The sequence below is a fragment of the Lepidochelys olivacea genome (genome assembly GCF_965140295.1).
Source record: "Lepidochelys olivacea isolate rLepOli2 genome assembly, chromosome: 17".
Classification (NCBI taxonomy): Eukaryota; Metazoa; Chordata; order Testudines; family Cheloniidae; genus Lepidochelys; species Lepidochelys olivacea.
In genome coordinates this window covers 13,070,400-13,087,044 of record NC_140427.1, presented here as the reverse complement: position 1 = coordinate 13,087,044, position 16,645 = coordinate 13,070,400, and the positions used below count along the sequence as shown (strand labels likewise).

Sequence of the window (16,645 nt, the reverse complement as noted above, 5' to 3'; positions counted from 1 at the left end):
AATCAGTGTGATGACTCCAAATTTACACTATTTTAAACAAATGTAGAAGATAGTGTACAGTCTTTTATACTGGTACTCCTGTGCATTTTCGATTAGGGACTGAAATTATAGTGGTTTCCAAAATTAGAGGGCGGATTTCTTTTTATGAATAATCTGGATTGTTAGTAGAGCTGTGTGGAAACTGGAATTTCCATTTGTGGGAAATTGCATGATTTCAAAATCAGTTTTTGTTCTGAATTGGAAAGAAACATTGAATTTCCAAATTTCCTGCAAAATGACATTTTCAACAAATTTTGATTTAGGTCACTGTAAACATTTTGTTTAGCTAAAATGTAAACATTTTATTTCTATTTTAACTTTTTAAAATGTTATATTATAGTGTATAATGTAATCTAAAATACATTTTGAAACAAAGTTGTTTTTAAATGAAAAATCAAAGTGTGCCATTCAGATAAGGTTGAAATGCTTCATTTCGAAGCTGAGGGTGTGAGGGGAGTTCATTAAATTTTGTCAAAATTGACATGTTCCTGCAGAATGTTTCAATCTGGATTAATCAACATTTTCCAGTGGAAAAATATTCCATCAGAAAATTTTCGACTAGCTCTACTTGTAACCATTAGTTAGGGAGCTTCAGGCAGCCAACCGAAAACTGCCATCTCTCCTTTTAAGTTGGTTGTTATATTCAAAGGCAGGAAAGCTGTTGTGGCTGATATAGCTCCATTTATTCACTTCTTGATGGGCAGTCTTGTGACTGGCATCCGTATGAAAAGATTGTCAAGAGCCAGTCAGTACAACAGTCACAGTTCATGCATCAGCTGTTTTGCAATTCTGGCAACCTTATTCCTCCGATTTATGTGGATTAATTAAAGTCACAAGCTTCATTGGTGCCTCCTTCTATGTCATCCTTGTCGTTTCAAATATTAACAATATTTAAATAATCAGTGGTCAATATGAGCATCTATGTGTAGCTTCTTGTGTCAGAGTACTCCTATGGCAGGACCCCCTATTGGAGTGACACTGACGTCTCTAATGTCTATTCTGATTCTGTTTATTAGTTTTATCTTTGTCAGGACATTGTGTTTTTAAACAGGCTTAGAAATAGTTTATTTTAACATGGGTTAATCACAGTTTGATGCTGGACAAATTGAATCAGATAAAGACTAGAGAAAATGGTTCCTACTCAGAAACCCAATGGCAGTTTTTCCTGAGTAAGGACTGCATAATTTGGCCGACAGAATTCTTATTGCATATGTCAAGTAGAAATATCCCCCCTTTGGTTTCTATAGATTTAGTTGGGTTTAATAGACAGGATTTCATCCATTTAAACATTATAGGGAAGTTCTTCAGTTGATGTAAATTGTCACAGCATCACTGACTTCAGTGGACAATTTACTCCAGCAAGTATCTGCCCTTATATTTTTATTGCACATTAAAAATTAAATGCACAACAGTTCAACAACTGAAATGAAAATGAGCTGTAAATCGACAGGTTTGCATGGATCCCTAAAAAACTGATGCAAAATGGGAGTTCAACTGCTCTAAAAATATAAAAGTCGTAATAAGAAAGAGTTGTTCTGCATACTCTGAAACAGCAGCCCTCAAATGTGTGGTCCGGGGAGGAAGCACAGAGACTTTTAGCTGGGATTTTCATTGGGGCCTAGTGGAATTAGGCACCCTAATCCCCTTGAAAGTCAATGTGAATTGGACACTAACTCCTTGAGGCTCCTGAGAAAACGCCATTTGGTGAGAAGTGTAGATACTGACTTAAACTAAGGACTGATGGATTTCTTTTGAAGTTGGCTTTTCTTGCTGATAAAACATGCAAAAACTCTAACTAAAACAAAAAAAAGACTACATTTTTTCCCCTGCACTAAATCAAAGCCCCCTATCTGAAATAGCTCCTGAGTATTTGAACACCATAGGCATCAGGGCTGGGGCAAGGCCAAAACTGAATTCCTTACAGATGGCTTCAGCCTTGCCTTGGATTCATATTGACACTGACCCCTTTTTATCTATATTGACAATACAACTGCCCCATTTCCAGGGAACATCACAGGAAAAGATCATACACCTGGAAGTTGCATAATATGAAGGATAGGAAATGTGTGTGTGTACACATGTGCACATGTATGTGTGTGTTTGACTATATTGCCCTCTCTTGGCTGGTTGCATGCTACATGCTACAGCTAGAGGCTAGGCCGGCTAATCATCATTAATCAAAGGTGCATGTCAGAATGTTTGGGTGTGATATTTGGACTGTGGAATCCTTTGGGGGAGAATGTCAGGGATGTGTGGAAGATTCAGGAGTGGAGTCTCCTTGGCAGGATATATGGGGACAGAGATCCCAAAAGCTATGTGTGCAGTCTTTCTCCAGGCCTGTAGCCAGTAGCCAGACACACAGAGTAGACAATTAAAATTAAAATTCCAGGGGTCCCCTCTAACAGTACATTTTGAGATACCAAGTGCAATTTCCTGCATTTTAGAATATTGAATTTAAAAAAAGATGAATGCAATGACAAAGAAAGCCTACCTGGTATTTTTTATTTTGGTTCCTCACTAGAATAACTTGCCAGCAGCTCAGCAAAACCACAGAGGTCCAAACATGCTGATATATTTCCCATTGATGCTTACTCACCAACTGCATAAAAAAACATCAAAAAGTCAGTAACCCAAGCAGGTTGCCACCTTTCAGCTGCACAGAAACTCTTGGGCTCCCATACCTAGCTCTATCATTCACAACCAGGTCTCCCAAAACTCCCTCATCCTGCTTTCTCACTAGTAAGCACTGTACCCTTAGCATACTACTGCAAGTAGTTCCTCCAAGGGCAAAGTGTGTAGTACTTAGTCTGGACCTCTGTCATGGCTTTGCCATGAGCCCATCTACAAGGCAGCACGGTGTTGTGCTGCCCCACAATCAGACTGGAGATCCTATTGTGAGGTAGAGTCATATTCGGCCTCACAGCTCCCTCCCTGTGGCAATGGATGGACATACCCTCCATCAGCCCTACACCTGGCATAGTTTACATCTCTCTGTAATGCCAGCATGTTGCAATGGGCAGAGTGGACTGTTGCAGAAGCTGCTCCCCCCCCCCACCCAGTGTGCTTTGCTTGAAGAGGGAATAGTAAAGGGGGTGTTTGTTTTCTTTCCTGTATGGACACACAGGATCGACCACCATCTGGCCTGTAGCTAGACCCACCAAGGGCAGAGGCACCTAACTACCTTTGACAATCTGGCATCTGCAATCACAGTGGAGGTATCTATGTATCCTGTAACCACTTCAGTCATAGGGGCATTATATCATGATATTTCAATGAGCAGTATTATTCCAAAGGCACCTGTCTCCTCTCTGGGATCTCTTATATATAGGAAACTGAGGCACGGAGGAGTTAAGTGACTTGCCTAAGGTCACAGAGGAAGTCCATAGCAGACCAGGGAATTGAACAGAGGTCTCCCTCATCTCAGACTAGTCCCTCAGTCATTAGGCCATCCTTTCTCTCCCAGTGAAAGTGTATTGTTTACGTATGTGAGCTACTACACTCAGAGGTTTGCGTCTACTATTGTACTAGTCCCCCTGAGGACAGACCATATTTTCAAAGGTATGTAGACACCTAAAGATGCAGATAGGTGCCTGAAGTGAATGAGAGTTAGGCACCTAGGATTTTTTGAAAAGACCACTAGTTGTCTATCTGCATCTTTAGGCGTCTAAATACCTTAAAAATATGGCCAATGGTGCTTACTCTATGAATAGTTCCACTGAGGATTGGGGGGTGTGTGTTAAAGGATCCTAAGTGAGTTAGGTGCCCACAGCCCATTGACTTTCAATCAGAGTTGGGTTCCTAACTCCCTTAGGCCCCTTTGAAAAGCTAGTCTGTAGAATTTACTATAATGAACACCCCGCTGAGGACATTCAGTCTTCCCAGCTCTCTTGATTTTATTGCAAGTACACAAGTCTCGCAATATTTGTTGTTTTTCTTAAAGCCTCCGCTCCTGAAGTCCTGTGATTACCTGAGAATCTCAACTTTCATCTAAAACAAGCAAGTTTCGAGCCTTCATAGTTACAGATAATATCTTGAAAAAGGGAACCCTAAAGATTCAGAATTCAAGGCAAATAAAAAGAAAAACTCTTAATTTTATTATTTGTGAAATCTCAGGATTTTAAAGCAAATCTCAGTTTTTTGGAGCCTGACTCATGATTTTTGAACATTGGGGATTGGCAATACTGGACATTTGCTTATTACTCTGAGCAGCACATCAAGGGTATAGCAGTAGCAAGGAGAGCAAAGAAGGCTGTTTGAAATATTAATTGAGTTTATCTGTTATTCATTAAGCTAATTTCAATATTAATCCAGTATTTAAAAAAAAACTTGGCTAATTTCTAACTCAGGCAAGCTTGTGATTTTAGTAACTGGGGGATTGCCATTGCTAACTAGTAATATATCCATTAATGACCTAGAGGCATGTTAATTATTTGATTTGCATACAAATAGCTATAACTGTGACCAGCTATTTTGTGCATGTTAATTACGTTATTCATATATTGAGTCGCAATCCTACATGACTAGGCATGGTTGTACAGTAGGGTGACCAGATGTCCCGATTTTGGGGGCTTTTTCGTATATAGGCACCTATTACCCCCCCCCCCCCGCCCGTCCCCATTTTTCACACTTGCTTTCTGGTCATCCTATTGTACAGTAATAACTTTGTATATATTAATGAGCTCTCGTTGTATATTAATTAAAATATGCGCACGTGATTACGAAGATTTGCATATTAACGGCTTCCAGCGGCCGCGAGCGCCTCTGCAGGGGGTGGGCACTGGGAACGAACGACAAGCGAGCTGCCCAATGGTCCTGCAGCCGGCTCGGCCTGGCCAATGGGAGGCGGGCGGGGCTGGCGCCGGCGGAGTGTTCTAGAAGGGCGGGGCGGCGGCTGTGGTAGCTGGAGCCTTCTCGTTCCCCGGCCTTGCTGCAGACATGTCGGCGGTGAAGGCGCTCAACCCTAAGGCCGAGGTGGCCCGGGCCCAGGCGGCGCTGGCCGTCAACATCAGCGCGGCCCGGGGACTGCAGGACGTGCTGCGGACCAATCTGGGCCCCAAGGGCACCATGAAGATGTGAGACCCGCGGGGGCCGGGCTGAGGCGAGGCGGGGGGCCCGGGAGAGGCCGCGTGGCCGAGGCGGGTGTAGCGGTGGGGCCCGCTGGGGAGCCGGGCCGGCCGCTCTCGGGAGCCGCTGTCCGCCGTGACTGGCGGGCTCTCCGCCGGCCCCGCGCGGAGCGGGAGGCGCCGGGCAGCCTCGGGCTCCCGCAGGCCGGGGGGCGCAGAGCGCTGGAGACAAAGCAGCGGGCGGGAGGCTGGCGCTAGCCGCGGCCCCCTGGCCGGGCTGCGCTGCGCCGCGCCGCGCCGGTGGCCCGTGGCCGTGCAGGCGCCTGGGAAGCCACGCGCTGGGGTTAAGCCACGCGCTGGGGTTGGGCCACGCGCAGGCCGCTGGGGTGCGGGGCAAGGCGGAGGCTGCGCAGCCGCTGACTGTTCTGCATTGTGACCCTCGCAGGCTGGTGTCCGGGGCTGGAGAGATCAAGCTTACCAAGGATGGCAACGTGCTGCTTCACGAGATGGTGAGTGCGCCCCTTTCCCCCGACCCCCTGGGGCGAACAGAGCGGCTGGAGCTCTGTGCGGTAACGATGATGAACGGGGCTTCTCATACAGTGGCTGAAGGCAGCGGTAGTTTTGGGCAGATGTTTGCTAAATCTCATGGGTTGGCAACCATAAAGGAAAGTTGTTAATTCCCTAGTTAAAATATATCCGTTGCCTCATTGGTTTGTTGTTTACCGATTTCAGACTTCAGAAAGGGGTAGATCTTTCATTCAGTATCCTGCCTGTTACTCTTAAATATGCTCTTGTTTACCCAAAATTTCTTTTGGTTCACATAACACTGGTATGTCTCTAAAGTCCTAGTCTTGCATCTGATCAGGGAGAGGCCTGCATTTCTGTTGCAAACAGTAGGGCTCTGGGCAGATGTACATGCAGAACTGAGGCCAAAGGTAGTAAGGTACAGATGTGTGAAGTTAAAAAAGAAAAATGTACTGGGCTGCATGGTGGGTGTGGTCCACGTGTGAGTTTCTGCTACACACAGATCCATTACTACACTGTAGTTTCCCTGCCACATGCTAGCTAAATGAAATATTACAGCAATCTTTCATTGTACTGTACTTTACATCACACTTTTAAATGCCGTCTACTCTGTGCTTGTATGTTCTGTCTACTCCATTAAGGTTAACTTTTCTGTGCTGCTTCTTAAAATAACATCCTTTTTCTCCTTTCCCGGGTCACTGTCAGGCATGTATACATGGTCCTTTTAGAATAACTCGGCTGATAAGGACTTCTTAATGTTTGAAGAAACCAGTGCTGTGCTTTGGTTCTTTATTTTCATTGCTTTTTGGTCAAAACAAGAGTTATGCAAAGTCTATGACCACTATAGCTGGTTCTTTAAATATGACTCTTTAATTAGATGGTGTCACTTTAAAGTAATAAAAACAAAATCATTCAGATGCACTAGTGGTTGTGAAAAGTAAGCACTGGCCAGGTTAAATTGGTTTCAGATAGTTACTCCCATAACAATTCAAGATTTATTGTTCAGTGTCTTGTTTTTGTTTAGCAAATACAACACCCAACAGCCTCCTTGATAGCAAAAGTAGCAACAGCACAGGATGACATCACTGGAGATGGTACCACTTCAAATGTTCTGATCATTGGAGAGCTGCTGAAGCAGGCAGATCTCTATATTTCCGAGGTACGTATGAATTTTTCACTTTCATAAGAAAATGAGTGAACATTTTCCTTTGAGGCTGTTCAGCGTCATTGCAGTTAATGTTTCATGTTCATAAAAAAAGGCTTCCGGTGTTACAGCTCTTCCAGAATTATTTTATTTTGAGACACTTTTTATTGTGTAAATACATTGGGTAAAAACTAAAACAGATGATCAGCTAGCCAGGGTTACGTTGTTACAGGTTGAAACCACCTATGATAGATGCAGGATGTACCTTGTATCTACCAATTTGTTTTTGACTTATTTCTATTTGAATTTAAAGCTCTTGTTTTCTAATTGTATGACAATAAGAGGCACCTTCCTAGAGTAAGGAATCGCTGCTGGCAGTGTGTGCCAGGAAACTTAGGCTGATACCTTATTAATTCATGTTGCACAGTGAACACCCAAGTGTGCTTTGTAGTTCCCTTGGCTATAACTCTGTGCTAAAATAATCTGTACTTTTCCTCTGCATTAGAAGGAGTGCCATTCCTTTTACATGTATTCAGAAGGACAGTACAATTTTTATTTTATTTATTTTTTTCCCTTCTCTGTAGCATGCAAATTCTAACTTCAGTCTTACAGCACCAAAGTCATGGGTGTTTGTGGTATCCGAAGTTTGGAGATAACACTTCAAATCTTAACTTTTCAAGTAAAACTAGTAAATAGGAGTTTTCAGTCAACTCATTCTGTTACTTAACTCTTTTTAAAAAATTAGGGCTTGCACCCTAGAATAGTCACCGAAGGATTTGAAGCTGCAAAGGAAAAAGCACTTGAAGTTTTGGAGAAAGTCAAAGTAACCAAGGAGATGGACAGGGAGACACTTGTGGATGTTGCCAGAACGTCCCTGCGTACTAAAGTTCATGCAGAACTTGCTGATATCTTAACAGAGGCAAGTGTGCATGTGTTGTCTGTCATCTACCTTACTGTCCTTTTGTGTAAGGAACTCCAGGTGTTCAGCTTGTTCTGTAACTATTTGGGGAAGGGGTGAGAATGTATGCACGTTGAGGAAATACTGGCTGGGTTGCTTTTTTGACGAATGCATTGTTTTTTATGGAGGCATTCTCTCCTATTTCAGGCTGTAGTAGATGCTGTTTTGGCAATCAGAAAACCAGATGAGCCTATTGACCTCTACATGGTTGAGATTATGGAGATGAAGCACAAATCGGAAACTGAAACAGCGTAGGTAGCTATAAAATGTTGGTAATGCATTCTGTACTTAAAGGTTAATCATAGCTTGAAACTTAATTGCTTTAAAACAGTTGAAGGTAGCTTTAGGGGTAGTATACCACCTCTGAGTCCCTCTGCCAATTTTTTGTCAATTTACAATTGCGTTTTCCCGTTTTTCTTACCCCTCTTTTCTTTGAAAAGAGGAAACTGACTACGCAGGGAAAACTACAGAACTGACGAATAGCTAGGTATTGTCAGAATTACAAAATAAATAACCTGAAAAATAGCCTTTTTCCTGTAATCTCTGTTTTGCTAATCTTCTAACAGGCCTGGAGGGACTGGACACAAGTGAGACTAAATCATGTCCCTTTATGCTGGAGGATCTGACTGTATTCTTCTGATACACTTTTCTGAACATCATTATCACTACACATTCATTTCAAGTATAAAATGTACATTAGGTACATGTATACAACTGTTCACTTTCAAAGATTGTTTTAAAACAGTTGTCAGCGTCAAAAACATGAAGTGTCTTATTCCTTTTTAACTATTCCATCTTTTTTGGAATGCAAGTCCACTTCCAGTATAGATGAAGTGTAAGTTTTAGGTGACTAATCAAAAATGGAAGGTGAACAGGAATCCAACTCTCCACCTTTTGTAACTCTAAAATATTGGCAGCACGGGGTGGCTCCTAATGTGTCTTAAGTGTCCTCTTAAGTGAAGATGTATAAAATCTTATCAGAATTACATGTTACGAGAACCATAATGCTTCAAAATTCTTTGAAAATACAAAGAAGTGTAGATATATTTAACTTGAGTGGCATGGACGAATTCTGCATTGGCTTCTTCAGTAGCTAATGCAGTCAGACACTATGCTAGAGTATATTTCCTTTTCACTTGTTCCTAATGGTATGCTTTGTGTAAAGTTAGCATGTCCATACAAGTAGGATACATGATCCAAGGAATTCTTAATGTGACAGTATGGTAGTTAATCTGTTTGCTCAACTATAGTATGAGTTTTATGACTACATTTCAGGAAAACAGAAGTTTCCTACCCTGTGTATAAAGGATTTCTTACAGGTCATCTTACTGACTTTTTACAGGCTGATTAGAGGACTTGTTTTGGACCATGGTGCTCGTCATCCGGACATGAAGAAAAGAGTGGAAGATGCTTACATCCTTACTTGCAATGTATCACTAGAATACGAAAAAACGTAAGTAGTCGCCAGTGAGACAAGGGAAGAAATATACCTGACTCTGGTAGTGTGAATTCATATTTGCATATGTATCTTAAACCTTTTAAGAGTAATAAATACTTTAGAATATCCTTTTATTAAAAAAAAGAGAGAGAGAAAGAACTAGCCTGGTTTTGTGTAAAAGGAGGAAATGAAGTCAAATGTTTAACTCCAAACTAGTGGAGTGATGAATTGGCTTTTGAGGTGGGCTGGATTGTGGACACATTAGCATAATCGTCCCTTCTGTTGGCTTACTGAATGACAAAGTCTCCCTTATGCCTCCAACAAGTCTTACATTGCACAGTGAACACCCAAGTATACTTCATAGTTACCTTGGTATAACTCTGTGCTAGAATAATTCTGTACTGTGCCTCTGCATTGGAAGGAATCCTTTTCCTTTTTACATGTATTCAAAAGGACTGTACACTTCATAGTGCTGTACTGTAATTTTAGCTAATTGATGTCTTAACTGAAACATGTAAGTTAAGTCCCCTTCTGATTTTAAGATTCTGCTATTTTAACACTCTAGAGCACTAGTAGTAATGTTGAACAATTTCTTTTTTTTTTTCTTTTCAGAGAGGTGAGCTCGGGATTCTTCTATAAGAGTGCAGAAGAAAGAGAGAAGTTAGTAAAAGCTGAGAGAAAATTCATTGAAGACAGAGTGAACAAAATCATAGATTTGAAAAAGAGAGTCTGTGGTGATTCAAATAAAGGATTTATTGTGATCAATCAAAAGGTGAGATAAATGAGAATACGAAGTAACTGGAAAAATTACTTTAAAATGTTGGCATTCTTGGCAGGCCTGATGCTTTGTTTTCAGTTAAGTGTATAGGCTTCTTCAGACAAACCCTAGTCAGGCTTGGTCAGCAGTGTATTTTTCAGATAAGTGTGCATACCTCCCACTTAACTTTTGTATGAACTGAATGTACAATTTGGTCTTTAGTGCTGGACTGAATCTCTATTTTTAGTTTTCTTAATGTGTACTTCTCCCTTTGATTATAGGGAATTGACCCATTTTCCTTGGATGCACTTGCAAAAGAAGGAATAGTAGCTTTGCGCAGAGCAAAAAGGAGGAACATGGAGAGGTCAGTTCTTGGGGAAGGAATTTTGTGTTAGACTTTCACTCTTTCCATTTTTACTTTATTGTATATTTTCTTTCAAAACTGAAATAAAATATCCCTTTAGCTCAAGCACATACACCTCTTACAGGAGTAAAAACTGTCGGTCCAGTATAAACCATGTTTACAGTAAGCTTTCAACTCTGAGTAGAATAGAAGAGGCTTGAATTGTTTTAAACTTGAACACTAGGAAATAAATCCCCTGAATAAACAAACCTTAATATCTTGAAATAAATTCACAAATAAGGAGACCAGCCTATATGTTATAACAATATATGGCATGGTGTGAAAAGCATCTTCACTCAGGACTATTCACACAACTAAGATTCTCTAGCTTCTTTTCACTTTTTTTTAATGTAACATGCTTTAGGTGTTTTTATGTACATCCTTTTTCAGATTGACACTTGCTTGTGGTGGTATGGCTATGAATTCTGTGGATGACCTCACTGCTGACTGTTTGGGGCATGCTGGTCTTGTCTACGAGTATACACTGGTGCGTAAGACCTTCATCTTCTAACCAAGGCTAAACTAGATATTCCTCTGGCTCCTATCTGGTGTCTGCAGCAGTCTTTTTCAGTTCAGGCTTTATTGTTAATTCTGCTACTTCTAAACATATGGAGGTCTTTGCCTGCATTTAGGTGCCCATGAGAATTCATTTAAAAGTTTGAGAGCAGTAATGGAAGTCTCATAAAAAGTCACTGGGACTTCTTGTCCTTGTTGTTCCTTGTCATGTGTAGAATGTGTTTGGGGTTAAAGAATAAAATTGAACCAAAGGAAAAAACAAAATAAACTTGTTCTCTATTTAAGGATAAAATATCATTGAGAAGGTATCTGAACAGCTTCTGAGGGTGAGGAGACAAACTTCTCCCCTTCTCTCTCTCTCTTCCCCTCCTGAAAGGTTCAGTATAAAATTAATTTATCTGAATAACTCTCTTGTTGACAGGTTTCAGAGTATCAGCCGTGTTAGTCTGTATTCGCAAAAAGAAAAGGAGGACTTGTGGCACCTTAGAGACTAACCAATTTATTAGAGCATAAGCTTTCGTGAGCTACAGCTCACTTCCTCAGCTGTAGCTCACGAAAGCTTATGCTCTAATAAATTGGTTAGTCTCTAAGGTGCCACAAGTCCTCCTTCTCTTGTTGACATCGGTCTTAAAATACTCAGATGCACCATAGTTAAATATTTTTCATTTAGTGATTTACATGGATGTACTGTGGGGTTTTTTGTTAAGCAAAAATGTGATATTAGAAACTTGCTATTGGCATATAGGGTGAAGAGAAGTTTACCTTCATTGAGAAGTGTGACAACCCTCGCTCTGTTACCCTATTGATCAGGGGGCCAAATAAACATACGCTCATACAAATCAAGGATGCAGTAAGAGATGGGCTACGTGCTGTCAAAAATGCTATTGAGGATGGTAAGTCTCGTGGTGGTGGTTCATTTAGCAAGGTCTTATGAGGCACATCTTGAAATGTGCAAAACAGCTGCCAATGCACATCTATGTGCCTGTACTTTTCTGTCGGGTGATACGGATAAATTGTTCGCTTTTGTTAATAGTTTATACAGACTCTGTGCTAAAGCACACTTCTACTTGAAGTGTTCCCAGTGCCTTGCTGTTTTTAAAGTGAGTATTTAGGAAAGATGGGCACACATTTGGTCAGTTATTGTAACTGAAGTTACATGTTAGGTGACACAATAGCTGCATGTTGCCTTTCTCCAAGAAAGGGAATAAGTTAAGTACTGCAGTTAAAAGTTGCTGGAATACTCTTAGTACAAGATGCTCTAATCACTGCAGGGAAAATTATTAAAACTTTAGATCTAATTAAATTCAGTGCTTTTGGAAGTGGGAAGAATAAAAAATACATACCTTTAGCTGCAAGGTGTATGTCTACATGTGTGGCAGCATATAGAGTACAGACACCACACACCTCACTAGCACAAATATAAAGAGCAGTGTAGACCGTGAAGCACTGCTTGGCTGAATAGACATGCCAGAACCCTAGGTAATCTACCCTACATAAATCTCTACACACCAAAGCAGTGCCTCCCATGCTACACTGCCACATGTAGCTACATACTGCAGTGTGGACACGGACTATTTTTCACTGCTGTGTGTAGCTATATGTAATATACCCTCTATGCCTCTGGAAGCATAGACGAGGGCTAGGAAAGGCTTGCTTTCCAGTCATCTAAAAGTTTATTACTCTGCATTATCAGTCTAGAGTTCATGCTGGGAAGTATCATTAGAACAGCATTTCTTATCAGTGGAAATAATGAACCGGTAACACATTTTTCAAAAATCTGTTTAAAGTATCTTGAATTAGTATATATGTATGGTGTTACCAAAACCTGAGTTTTATTCCAAGAAAACGGTAGAATTGCTGCTTCTCTTCTATTCCAATCTCCATTTCAAAGGGAAGGAGAAAACAAAAACAAAGCAGCTCTTCTAGATGTTTTTTAACTAAAAATGACACATGAGAACTGCAAACTGTTGATGTGAAAACCTTTTAATATGTGTAGACTTGGTGCTTTATTTAAATTACTTCATGTAATACTAATAATCTTGACTTGACTTTCTGCTGTCTTGCTGAAATGTCTACAGTGGGCCTAAAATATAACTGCTGGCCAATTAGTAAGATTTTTACTAAAAATCACCACCACCGTCTTGGCATGTTTTTAGTGAATATGATAGAAACATACACGCTTTTGTTTCAACTTCCTAGCTTTCTCTCTGCCCAGTAAAAGCTTGGAGCTCTTCACTACAGTCAGCAAATCTTAAACGGACCTCTTTTTGTCTCTGTGGGAGCTTCATGACCACTAACTTAAATTAGTGTACAGCCTATCAAACAATTGGACTACATAGTGTGTTTTATCTCTTACAGGATGTGTAGTTGCAGGAGCTGGTGCATTAGAAGTGGCAATAGCTGATGCTCTTGTGAAACATAAGCCCAATGTAAAAGGAAGAGCCCAGTTTGGAGTTCAAGCCTTTGCTGATGCTCTGCTCATAATTCCTAAGGTATAAAAGTACTCTTGGTTAAAGTAATAGTTTCAGAGCAGTTATAAAGTGTAGAAAATTGTACCTGTTTTAGCAGTAGTCCACTTCACTGAAGAGTCTTTTGCCAGAGGACAGACATGAGTAATGTTTTGAACTGAAGGCAAGGATGTATACCCTTCCTAATTTTTGTCTGAGTTATACCAGCAGGGGGATATGTTGGGAGCTGCGGTAGAGATTAACAGTTAATGATGCACCTTCTGAAACAACATACAGGGCTTTAAGTTTAATACATACAATGTGCTTTTTTTTTCCCCTTCCTTCCCCCTCCAAGGTTCTTGCGCAGAACTCTGGCTATGACCCCCAGGAAACACTAGTGAAAGTTCTGGCCGAATATGCAGGATCAGGACAACTTATTGGAGTTGATCTGAACACTGGTAAGAAACTTTAAAATATGTTCAGACAATTAGGATTAATTTTTGCTTTGAGCCCTCAAAATGGTGCTGTTTCTGCTGAGGAGGAAATGGAGCTTTTATTTAATGTACAGCAAGTCCATCATGCTTTAGCTTCTAAAGATGTTTCAAGACTGGCGGAATTTTTGTAAGATCTTCTGGCAGATTTTCAATCAGCAGCTTCTTTAGTTGTTTAGATTTACAAGAAGAATATTTCCTAGAAGAATACTTCACTCGTGATGAATAATGTTAATTTCAATATAGCTTTATGCAAGAGAATTAACTGACATGGTGAGCCACTGCTCCACATTTGGAGGCTCAGACACTCCATTTACAAAGTGTATTTTTCATTGTAACATATGGGCACACAAAGATGAAGGCCAGTGTTTAGTATGAAGTAGGAGATGCTTTGGTTTGCCTCTTGGTGGCAGCAGCAAGTGTTTTGCTAGAAGGTGGGAATGGGTGAAGGGATGGATCACTTGATTACCTGTTCTGTTCATTCCCTCTGGGACATTTGGTATTGGCTACTGTCAGAAGACAGGAGATTGGGCTAGATGGACCTTTGGTCTGACCCAATATGGCCATTCTTATGGTGGGGGTGGGGGGAGAACATGTTAATGTCTTGTGATTTCCTATTGTCTGTAACAAGATTTTTGAACTACATTAATAAAATGCATCAATTGCTTAAAAGGGGATTTATTTTGCATTCCCAGGTGAACCAATGGTGGCGGCGACAGCTGGAATTTGGGATAATTATAATGTCAAAAAACAACTACTTCATTCATGGTAAATTCTTTGTAATTTTTTTTTTAATTTTAAATTAAAATAGGCTTCCATTGCTACTAGTCAAATTTGATGGATTGATATGGGATGGGTTAATCTTTACAGAAATATTTTATCTAAATGTACAGTGTAGAAATATAACTATATTGTACTCACATGTTTTTATAAAAATGACTAGTCTTGATATCTGTTTCACCTCTGTCTGCCATAGAGAAATCAAACTTCTTAAATAAGCCAAGATTGGTTTATAATAACTTACAGAATGACACTTCAACAGCCGGTACAAGTTTTTTAACAAGTTAGTGAATGTAGAACATAATCTACAGAGTGGGTGTGTGAAGTGGGGACTGAAGGGGGGGAGATGCATGCAGTTGGTACTCTTGTTTGGAGGAACTGTAGAATAATGCAGAAGTTTTGACCATCAATGTTTTGATCTTTTTAGCACGGTGATCGCTAGCAACATTCTTTTGGTTGATGAAATTATGCGAGCTGGAATGTCGTCTCTCAAAGGTTGAACTGAATCTGCCCTCTGCTGTGATGGTTGCCTTGAGTAGGGAGATGCCCTTAAGTAACTTCAAAAAAAAAAAAAAAAAAATCCAGCTACAGGCATTATTTTCTCCAGCCTCCAGTGGATCTTCACAGTAACAGAAGTAGCCCTCTCTTTGGAGTATACATAGCCACTCTCAAACATTCGCTCCTATTCAAATATTAGGTTCTAAAATCAGTTATTTATTTTTTTTCTTAATTGCACTGAAATGTACAACAGTCTTTTTACCCAATAAACAATTCTGCTCTGTGCTTATTTTGTAGTGGTGTCAGTTTTGCTTGGGATGGCTAATGTGGGACAGGTCAATGTATTTATGTAATTGTCAGCTGGGAGGAAATGTCACTTATCTGTACACCTCTTTCTGGATATTGCTAGAATACCCCCAGCAGGGATGACTTTCTGTGGCTCATGTACACATGCAGATTGGATTGCACCAAACTCTTTGAAGCTTGGAAGATTTGCTAAGAGTGGAGAGTCTCCATAGGATTTGTGAATACCTTTTAGTTGTCTGGGAGGCAATATGTTTTAATGTGTAGGACACTGCACTGGGTGAGTGTCAGTCTGGATTCTTTTCCTAGCTATGCGACTGATTTACGGCCGTTAATGTCAGCTCTATGCATCAGTTTCCCTGTCTACAAAGTGTGTGGGGCGGGGGTAAACAACACCTTCATTTGTAAAGTGATATGAGATCTATAGGGGGAAAGCTGTGCATATTTATAGGCATAATTCTTAGAATTTAATTAGCAATGTATAATGGTGATCTACAATCCAGGGTGTTTTTAAAATAGTCCACAAACCTGCTGGCAAGTTCCTAGAGTGTTTGGGGGTTTTTTTATTGGCAGAATCTGATAACTCCGATGCGAATTCACCAATGACACAAGCTGCTTGAGCAGCAGCTTGAGGAGTTTAGGGGGAGGGATGGACAGGAACTCTTTGACAAACCTTGAACTAGACCCAGCTGCAATGCCATCAAAACTTCAAGTATGGGATCAACTGGTTGAGGTCTGGCCTGATATCACTGTGGGTAATGTAGATTCTTACTTCAGTTGCCTGCCTGTTCTGTTTTCCACATTACAGAACTTCTAGCTTCAGTCTTGCATGCCTTTTGTTGTAATGGTAATCAAGAAATGTTTAACTTCTTTCAACTCTAGCCGTGCTTACTAATTTATCCTATTACATTTGTTTTTTTGTGAATATGGGCATTGATCTGATAATTCCTTGCGCATTATCCCCCACCATGGAGCTTGGGTGAACAAGGAATACAGTATGAGGCCTACTGAGTAAAAGCAAAATCCTGAAACAATATCTTGTAACACTAGAGTCATACGTCACTACCTGAAGAATCAGTCTTTGGAGAGTTGAGTTAAAAAGCAAGCCTCTGTACTTGTGTATGGAAGAGCTCATAAAGAGGCTCTAAAACTGCAAAATTTCCTCTGCAGAAAATCTCAACATCTCAGTAAGAGTAGGTTCAAGAATTGAAATGCTGTGTCCTCTTGACTGAGCAGGTAGGGTAACTAGTGCTTTCCCCATTTAAAGGGACGCAATATAAAGG

At 40.5% G+C, this 16,645-nt stretch overlaps 1 protein-coding gene across 1 annotated transcript; it reads left to right on the top strand.

Annotated features, from left to right (window-relative positions):
* Nucleotides 1–4,921: 4,921 nt before the first annotated feature.
* CCT6A (chaperonin containing TCP1 subunit 6A) lies at nucleotides 4,922–15,348 on the top strand. The gene is made up of 14 exons (XM_084650933.1): nucleotides 4,922–5,111; nucleotides 5,548–5,611; nucleotides 6,652–6,786; nucleotides 7,517–7,690; nucleotides 7,877–7,980; nucleotides 9,072–9,182; nucleotides 9,780–9,939; nucleotides 10,206–10,288; nucleotides 10,718–10,814; nucleotides 11,589–11,736; nucleotides 13,202–13,335; nucleotides 13,646–13,748; nucleotides 14,477–14,549; nucleotides 14,989–15,348. Exons 1-14 carry the CDS (start codon nucleotides 4,975–4,977, stop codon nucleotides 15,059–15,061), a joined length of 1,596 nt encoding a protein of 531 aa, XP_084507059.1. The 5' UTR covers nucleotides 4,922–4,974; the 3' UTR covers nucleotides 15,062–15,348.
* The last annotated feature ends 1,297 nt before the right edge of the window (nucleotides 15,349–16,645 follow it).